Genomic DNA, 9,997 nt, shown 5'->3' with positions numbered 1-9,997 from the left:
TGCCAGTCCATTCTCCCTGCAACACGGACTACACTGCCCATGATGCTACATTCTTTAGAGCTATGCTTGTAGCATTCTGCCTGTTAGCTTAGCACAACAACAACAACAATGAAAAGGCGCTCTCTCACCCAGGAAACACACAGTCGCAGTAACCATGGAAACCGTAACGCTGCCGCCTGGAACAACAGAACGTAGCTGTCAAACAAAACCCAAACAGTCCTGACCCGCAACAATATGAAATAGGAAAGTACCGCAGTGTATTCCATTTATTTCAACAAAGTAACTGTATTCTGAATACCACCTTTTTAAACGGTAACTGTAACGGAATACAGTTACTCATATTTTGTATTTTAAATACGTAACGGCGGTACATGTATTCCGTTACTCCCCAACACTGAGCATGGCTTATATATATTATCATAACTCTGGATTTACTGGCCTGTACTTAAAATGTAAAAACTTTGAAGTCCGAACTTTCAATGTGGGCTGAAATAGAGACTCAGCTGGCTGCAGCTTGTTGCTATGTCAGCTTACATCAGTCGTGTGATTTGGAGGTGCAGCGTGTCCGTGGACCACGGAGGGTTAATAACACTCACCTTCCTTCCATTTCCACAGTGTCACATCCAACCACCTGTGTAAAAAGCAAAATTCCCATGGTGTTTTATATAGCATTTACATTCACTGTTGACTGTAACTGCGCTCAAACTGTTAATGCTATCTTATTTTAATAGACAACACAGTCATATGCAAAACTGGGGTGGCACTTGGGGTGGCAAGGGATCATTTTAGGGTGGCACTTGCCACCCATGCCACCCTTCTAGATCTGCCCCTGGCGACAATGTAGCACAACACACGATCCACCATGTGCTGGCCATGCAAGTTGTAGACGTGGTGCCTGTGCTGCTAGACGTGAGTGGTGTGGAGGGCGCGCTGGACATGGGCGGCGTGGAGGGCGTGCTGGACGTGGCGGTCCCTCCGGCACGCCGACCTCCAGCTCTGGCTGAGTGGGTCCCTCCAGTTCGCTGAGCTCCTCCGGCTGCGGCGCGGGGCTCCTCCGGCTCGCTGAGCTCATCCACGTGTGGCGCGGACTCCTCCGGCTCGCTGAGCTCCTCCGGCTCGCTGAGCCCTTCCACTGGCGGCGCAGGCTGTGGCGCAGGCTGTGGCGCAGGCTGTGGCGCAGGCTGTCGCGCTGTGGCGCAGGCTGTGGCGCAGGCTGTGGCGCAGGCTGTGGCGCAGGCTGTGGCGCAGGCTGTGGCGCTGTGGCGCAGGCTGTGGCGCAGGCTGTGGCGCAGGCTGATCCTGATCCGATACCAATACTCTGTACAAAAATGTAATGTTTAATTGTATTTTATAATACAATATATAGTTGTATTATGTAATTGTAATAATATAGCTTCATAATGATTACAGGACATCACACTACTTGTTCTTGTTGCTTAATAATGCAGAATTATCATATAGAAATAAAAAAAAACCTGAAGTTGTGCGCTATTTGAGCATGTTGCCTGCTTGCATTACTAAAGGACTCTGCGAGAGACGTCTGTCTCGCCCTAGCAGCACCTGTCCCTCTCCTCCTCTTCAGTTCGCCTCAACATAAGCTTATCATATTCTGTAATATGATTTACTCTGAGGTGTTCAACTCCTCACTGTCTTGCCACATGTATCGCAAACCGCATCTTGGCTGTTTGTGGAGGTAAAATACGTCCACACACGACTCAGTTTACGCCCAGTCATTGTCGTAAGTGCACACGCCAGGGACTGCGACACATTTATACAGCCGTATGACTATGAAAGGCGTAAGAGGAAGCATTTCCTTCCAATTTAGATGATCTGAATGATATAGTTTCTTTCCACTGTGTTCCTGTTAATGAAAAACTACAAATTCACCCCAAAATACTAAAATGTCGATATTTTAATATGAGAATCGATTCTAGAACATAAATTACCGGTAACAGAAGAATCGATATTTCAATATCGATCCGCACGCCGCTAACAATTAGAACAGTGTGTATTTGTCAGTGCATTATACCAGGGAGCACTTAGCTTTTAGATTGCTAATGTGGTTCTCCATAATGCTAACATTGATAATGAATGTTATTTTGATGGGCGCTTTTACAGTCAGCTCTTAAGGACTGGAATTGAATTGCCTCTACTGGAAAGGGTTATGAAAGGCTGACTGTGAAATGTCAAGTTCTTGGTTTTATGTTTATCTATTCTCTATAATCTATTCAATAAAAAAATAAAAAATATATATTATCTTTTTCAGAGAGTAGTTCTTACAAAGTAATCACAGCAAAAATATTTTTGTGGTCTAATTGTGCTCCATGCACAATTGTGCTCAACAAGATGTCATATGCTTAATACACTAAGTGAATATGGGAGTAAAAACTCCAAAATTAGCTGATGAACAAAGTACAGAGGCTACGCTACCAAAATATCTACTGCTACTGTAAACTGAAATTAGTTTATGAGAAAGTCAAAGACAAAAAGTCAAAGGTATTAAACATCCATGTACCTGTTATCATTATATAGATTATTACCCACTTCCATGCTGCTCTTTACACTGAGGAGAATAAACAGTACATCAGTTTGGTCTTTCGCTGAATGCATGAAGCTGCATACAGAGTACATGATATTTTCTCTGACACACACACACATATATATATATATATATATATATATGTAATTGGTAAATGGCCTGTATTTATATAGCACTTTTCTAGTCCCTAAGGACCCCAAAGCACTTTACACATCCAGTCATCCACCCATTCACACGCACACATTCACACACTGGTGATGGCAGCTACATTGTAGCCACAGCCACCCTGGGGTGCACTGACTGAGGCGAGGCTGCCGGACACTGCCGGGCCCTCTGACCACCACCAGTAGGCAACAGGTGAAGTGTCTTGCCCAAGGACACAACAACCAAGACTGTCCAAACCGGGGCTCGAACCGGCAACCTTCTGATTACAAGACAAACTCCAAACTCTTGAGCCACGATCGCCCTATATGTATATATTTGTAATGTGTAACCTTCTTCATGACTGAACATCATTATGTAAAAGTCCAGACTTTGAGCTTCATCTGGTGATAATGTGCAGTATTTGTACATAACAAAAAGCAAAGCTTGCTGTCACACTGTTCATGAAGTTCTAGTTTTGTCTGTTTTCTGAGTGGGCCTATAGTGGAGGTCTGAAGAGGATTTTCCTTCTGAGGAAGCTGATGGTGAAAATAAGAGTTCTGCTTGATCACTGCGATGACCTTCAGTCCTCCTGATATTTCTGAAAGAACGTATGCCTTGGTGAACATATGCAACAGACACAAGACAGCTATGATGAAAGAAAGAGAAGAAGTCTGTCTTCTGGACCCATGAATCCAGCTTGTTTGGTCCCGGGCCGTGAGAGTTGAGCCTCGGGTGTGAAATTGATGGTTTTCAGGGTTTTTTATCATTAACTCGGTTTCCCTGGGTCTTTCCTGTGTTGTAGTTGTGTCTTATTTTAAAAGAAATATTCACGCGTTACCATAGTGACCAGAAAGCATTAAGGAGCAGAGAGGAGGGCGTTACTCTCAATATTGTTGGCGCATTTCAGGAGGACGCTGCTAATAAAGTTACACAATTACACACTGAATTTGCGTTTATTGTTATATCTACAAAATACCAGTTTTTGTCGTATCTTTTATTTTGTTGTATTTACCCGCCACACCTTAAACGCCGGTCTGTGAAAATACTGTCTGACATTAAACCGTCTGTGGAACAAAAAAGGTTGGGGACCGCTGGTATATATCTATAAGATGTTAACATGTATTCCTTTTGCAATGTATCATTGTGGTTGTATTTACCTTAGTTTAACAAGCCATTAGACACAGTAAAACCACCAGCAGAGATCGTTAAAAACAACCAGAGCAGTGAAGCTGTGTAAAAAGTGCAGGGGGAAGTTTGTGTGATCACATCCAGTGGGTGAGTGGGTGGCAGTATCTCGCTTCAAAAATGTGACATGGTAGCCCCTATAACTGGAAAATTTTGGCTTCACTTTTATACGGTGAGAGGAAATGGAGCCATGTTGTGCGTTTTTATACAGTTGTTGCTCAGACCTAACTTATTGAAACGATTAGTATAGTGTTAGAACAAGAAAAACAAGGTTAAAATATGAAACTAAATGTATTAAGATACATGGCTAATGAAAACTGTGACTTTCCCTTTGCAAAAAGCATGACTGCTGATTCTTCTCTGACCTCTCTGTTTATGTACATTTCACAGGTCCATGGGGTCGTTGTATGGGAAGTGAATGTGGTCCTGGAGGCAGCCAGAGTAGAGCGGTATGGTGTGCTCATTCTGAAGGTTGGACCACCCTGCATACCAACTGTGACCAAGCAGAACGACCAGACAACCAGCAGAGCTGCTTCAGGGTGTGTGACTGGCACAAAGAGCTATATGACTGGCAGCTGGGTGCCTGGAACCAGTGTGTCCCAGTGATGCGCAGTGCAAGGGTGCAGCGTCCTACTACGTGCACTCAGGGAGAGGAAGGAATTCAGACCCGTGAGGTGGGATGTGTTCAAAAAGCAAAGGGGGAGCCTGCAGAAGATGCAATCTGTGAATACTTTGAGCCCAAACCACGCCTAGAGCAGGCCTGTCTCATCCCATGTCCTCAGGACTGTGTGGTGTCTGAGTTTAGCCCATGGACTCCCTGTTCTAAAACCTGCGGGATAGGGTTACAGAACCGCATTCGCTTTGTCCTGGCTCCACCATTGTTTGGTGGGGCAGCCTGCCCAAATCTGACTGAATTTCAGACATGCCAGCTAGGTCCCTGTCAGGGAGAAGAGAGCCTTTACAGTCTCAGGGTGGGTCCCTGGGGCCCATGCACTGTTCCACTGCCAAGGCAGACCAGACAGGCAGACAAACCACCAAGAGAGAGTGAAAAACAACCCCGGGAAAGTGATAAACTTTCTAATGAGGGAGACAAACTCACCAAAGAGGGTGAAAAACCACCCAGAGGAGATGGCAAACAGACCAGAGAGGGTGAAAAACAGTTAAAAGAAGGAGACAAACAGCCCAAAGACGGCGAAAATCCACTTAAATCCAAAAGAAAACTGGGCAGGGGAAACAGGAATAGGAAATCAGACAGGCCATCGCTACTGGCTGATCGGCCGAAACGACAGAAAAAAGCGAAAAACAAAGAAAAAAGAGAGAAATTAAGAGAGAAAGTCCAAGAGAGGTTAAGGGAGAGGGGCAAAGCAAAAGATGCTGAGACCAGAGAACTCATCAAAAAGAAGAGAAACAAGAATCGTCAGAATCGCCCGGGAGGAAAGTTCTGGGACCTACAAACCGGTTTTCAGACCAGAGAAGTGACCTGTGTGCATAAGAGCGGGGCTGTCGAAGCTCTCAGGTAACCATGACTGAAATATAATAAAGAAAATAAACTGTTATCTGTGATGTCATGGTTCTATCCTTCATAGAGTATTGATATCATTTTCTTTGTCAGCATGTTAGCTTGTCTTCTTTTTTTAAAAATCAGTTACAGACTGACAGCAATAGTTAAATCTTTGAGATCTGATATGTGAGCTTGTCTTAGAGTTGACAATTGTTATTCTATTCATTACTGGTTTTAAATTAAACTTTTATCATGCCCCCATTAACAAGATTACTATCAGTTTTAATTGATGAAAACGTAACATAATTAATATACACAGCTTCCAAGCTCAATCAGTGTTTTTGTATTCATTCATTTTTTTTCTTTTAAAAACACAACTTGCATCCATCAAAAGCTGAGGCAGGAATAGGCTGATGTGGTTATAGCACACCATAAACCACAACCTGATTCACTGGCTGGCTGCAGGGATATCAGAGACACAGCTGACAAAGTTGTTGCTGTCAATGTTTAAGCAACTCAAAGATCATATAAGTTAAGTAGTACACACAACTGGTTAGTTTGTAGCTGCCTTGATAGGTTAGGTCGGTGCTGATGTTTTGGTATTTGAGAATGTTAACTCTGAATTAAACTAAGTGGTATTAAACCTATGAGCCACCCAAAAACTGCCACATTTACCAAAATACAGTTGCTGATTTGTTTGTTTGTTGTTTTTAACTTAAAATATACAGTAAATAATTAAAAAGGCTAATAAGCCCAGGGTTTAAAATACTCAATGTCAGTCAATGTGGCAAACATAATTGTTAGCTTTGAGCATCTAACCACAGACTAGAGGACTGGGGGATATATACAGTGTTAACTTTGGATCTGAAATCTAAAATTTAGTAAATTCAGTAACTTTACACTTTACACATGAGCCATATAAACCTTAATAAGAAACAGGCCATTTAACATCTAAAGCCTCATATGGTCATAATCAAAACATGATGCAGAGGCTTGCAGGTCAATTGAGGCAAAATGAGAGTAAAATAAAACAATTAACACAGAAAAGCAAAGAAAGTGTGTGTGTTAAAATCTAAAACATACAGAAAAGAAGAAAAATGGAAGTGTTAGAGAACCTGAAAAAAGAGAAGCATCATATCATTATCGCAAATAATTTTCTTTTGAAAAAAGTAAAGCAAACGCAGTGATAAAAACAACAAGAGCAAAGCCATGGCCTGTGGAAGCAGCCACAGAAAATATAAATAAATGACTTGGATTCTTGGAACTTCAATATGCCGATTATCACATTAGCTGCCTCAGACAGAGAAAAGCCTTGGAGTGAACGAACGGTAACAACAGAAATGGCCACTGAAATGCAGCTCGGAGTTCTGATTCTGATTCGCACTGACTTCCTCTTTTCTTCTTTTCTTTATCTGCCAGCTTTCTGTGAACCCGAGGATATTGTGTTTATACTATAAATATGATCAGTGATGTTTCAGTGATGCAACTGTCATACTTAAATGTTGTGCTTTTGCTGCAGTCATTTTGCACACAGATAAAATATTGCATAATTATAAAGCATTCAAATATTTTTTCTTTACATCAAACCAAATTTTAGCACGTCATACAGCCTGTTCTTTTTAATAACTCTTATATTATGTCAGTTACAGTATTTCTGTTTTTCCTACAAAATATAAAAAATGTGGATCGATTGTGACTTTTGCACAGTTCTAAACATGTTTTATTACATTTAAGTGGTTACATCGAGTACATTGCTGTCTTTATTTTCATGTTCTACAGCCTATGCTCTCAGGAGACTTTGCCAGTGACCTTCCAGGCTTGTGTGATAACCAAAGACTGTGATGTGACTGAATGGTCCAAATGGTCAGCTTGCACCAAGGAGTGCTATGACCCCACCAGTCCCAAGGCGGTGTGGACTCGCACTAGAAAAGTGACCCAGTTCCCTGTGGGTGGAGGAATAGATTGTCCAGAGTTGGAGGAGAAGGAGCCCTGCACCCCCCAGAGTGACGTGGTACCACCCTGCAATACGTAAGTACATGTGCTTAACTTAATGTACGATTTTCTTAAAGCAGCAGAAAATGACTCGTTATTATGAACTTCTAGACCATACCTCCCTGTGGTAGACAGAGAACAAGGCCAGGTTGTACCTCACGTCTTTCCCACCTCTTTTTCTGGGGTGGTACAGGGCGGAGTAATCTTCGTCCATCTCAGGCTTCAAAACACAAAACTCTATTTTTTTTTCTGTGTTATTGCTGAAAGAAAACACTTTCTGCATACTGACTCAGAAAAACAAAATCTGTCTTTACATGAGAAAGATCTAACACAATTAAGTTGTGTCGTGTTCAGAATTTTTGGAAGGAATTTCAGGAGAAAGGTCTGTCTTTTAAAAAAGGATTTACCTTTCTTTTGGCAGTTGAAATTACAAGTTTACACAGCGCTGTGGACCTCCAGCATGTCTCACAACAAGGATGAACTTAAAGTGGGCTGTACAACATTATATAGTGAGACAAAAACATAGATTATAGCAGCTATCTTCCTCCTGCATGGACGTGGCAGTCTTGGTGTCTGCTGCGAAGCATCCTCGTATTTCCATGACCTCGTCTGGTATCTGCTCCATCGCCTGTAAGAGACAGAAAAGCCTTGATAATCTGATGTTATTATCCATTGTTCTTCTAGTGATTCAAAATTGGTTTAAAATATCATGTTCGGGACTCTCTGACCCAGAGACGTATTCTAATCATAATCTATGTGTGTAAGCGTGTTTGCAGTCATTTCCTACAATATATCAGTCCGGACATCACGCCGAACGAAGCTTTTGACCTTCAAAAGACTGAGTGCCAACTCTCATGAACACATTTGCAATGTGTGTATGAAAATAATTATAACCGCTTATTTCAGTAAGAGAAATCAAACATCTTCAATCCCAACACTTGGTAGAGACATTGCCAGAGTCTGAAACACCAAACTCAGTTTTCATATGGACTGACTCAGAAACTGAGATCTCAGTGACAACTTTCATTATATCTGCCTGCTCAAAATCTTAAAACCCAGACATAGAAACGGGTATTACTGCTAGAAAAAGACAGAAAATTCACAATTAACCAGCGCAGAAACAAAAAGCGTAAACATGAAACTCACTGGCTCAAAAACAGAAAACTCATGTTTATTTTTAGCGCCTGCGTCAGGACAAAACACAGGAATTAATTAGTTTTACTCACTGTGGTGGTGATGCCTCAAAACTGATAGCTGATGCAGGCAGAACAGCGGGCCCTGGCTGGGGCCCACCGTCAGCAGATGCAGGTGGTGAAGTGGGCTCTAGGAGCATTGAGCGACTACAATGGGAACCTTGCTTCCTCCTGGAAGAAGGTGCTTGTGGGAAAAAGGTTAGGAACTAGGTCCAAGAGGTCAGACGATAGCTCATCTGAGATGATGATGGTCACTGGCAGTTGGTCTCAGTTCTGCCACCGAGAGCCAAGCTTCCTCAAACAGGAAGCAGGTTTTTGGCATGTGAATTGGCATGTGGTGGTCGTCTGGTGAGTGGGTGGCTGGGGACAAGATTTGCCAGACCACCCTCATGACCAGATCCTCAGGCAGAGGAGGGGCAGCTGTTGAGTGAGACAGCTGGAGTGATGTGATCTGAGTGCAGGGCTACAACTGCAGCAATGAGGATGTGGAATTAGAGGTGAGACACTGGGGTGTTGTTGTTATTGTTGTCGTGGGAGGATGGATTGTCGACAACAACAAATCCTTGAGCCAGCCAGGTACAATGTCTATTACAACGGTCCCCAACCCCCGGGCCTCGGACCGGTGCCGGTCCGTGAGTCGTTTGGTACCGGGCCACGAGAGTTGAGGCTCAGGTGTGAAATGTCTGGTTTTCAGGGTTTTTATCGGTTTTCAGCGTTATTTCGTTATCGTTTTTATCGTTAACTCGGTTTTCCTGGGTCTTTTCACATGTGTTATGAATAAATTTTCTTTTTTTCGGTACCAGTACTAGTTTTATTTTGTTGTATTTATCCGTGACACCTTAAAGGCCGGTCCATGAAAATATTGTCGGGCATAAACCGGTCCGTGGCGCAAAAAAAGGTTGGGGACCGCTGCTCTATTAGACTGAAGTTCTCTGTGGGTGTTTTCCAAATCCTCTTAACAACCACTGCCTCAAAGTATTTTGGGCTGAAGTCCACAAATATGCTCCTCAATTTCCAAATCTGCACACTCCATGACTGGTCGCATCATTCATTCATAGTTAATGGTGAATGAGGACTTCCAAAAGCAGGCAAGAATGCAAGTGTCATGTCAAAGACTGTGGGTGAAGATCAAATCTACTCTCTTAACTGGCGATACAGGGATCTTAATATTTGAATACTGTGTTCACTTCTCTGTACCTGAGGGTGGCATTGTTCATTTTCTCTGCTGTTTTTTTAGTTATGTAAGTTCCAGGTGGAAGCTGACTATTGTTTGGAGACTGAATGGGGCTGGCTATGAATTGGAATCTGTCAAGGCCAGCTGGCTATCGCGTTATTTTTGTGCCACTATTCTGAGCGCACGTAAAAAAAATTTGCAGGTGCAGGTGTTGCATTTTGAGGAGAAATTGATTTTGAGCGAAGAAAAGCTAAATTTGAGTGAACAAA

The 9,997-nt window shown here is 42.6% G+C and overlaps 1 protein-coding gene across 1 annotated transcript in view; it reads left to right on the top strand.

Annotated features, from left to right (window-relative positions):
* Window positions 1-9,997, top strand: part of LOC102210847 (thrombospondin type-1 domain-containing protein 7A-like) — a 184,011-nt gene that overhangs the window by 47,048 nt on the left and 126,966 nt on the right. The window contains exons 2-3 of the mRNA XM_013910474.1: window positions 4,259-5,384; window positions 7,149-7,397. Coding sequence (XP_013765928.1) covers window positions 4,259-5,384; window positions 7,149-7,397 — 1,375 coding nt within the window. The remainder of the gene's footprint in view (window positions 1-4,258; window positions 5,385-7,148; window positions 7,398-9,997) is intronic.

This window comes from Pundamilia nyererei, unplaced genomic scaffold (genome assembly GCF_000239375.1).
Source record: "Pundamilia nyererei isolate P.nyererei 1_Seehausen unplaced genomic scaffold, PunNye1.0 scaffold00003, whole genome shotgun sequence".
Classification (NCBI taxonomy): Eukaryota; Metazoa; Chordata; class Actinopteri; order Cichliformes; family Cichlidae; genus Pundamilia; species Pundamilia nyererei.
Note: the sequence above shows the minus strand (reverse complement) of the source record. Positions and strands in the feature narration are given on the sequence as shown.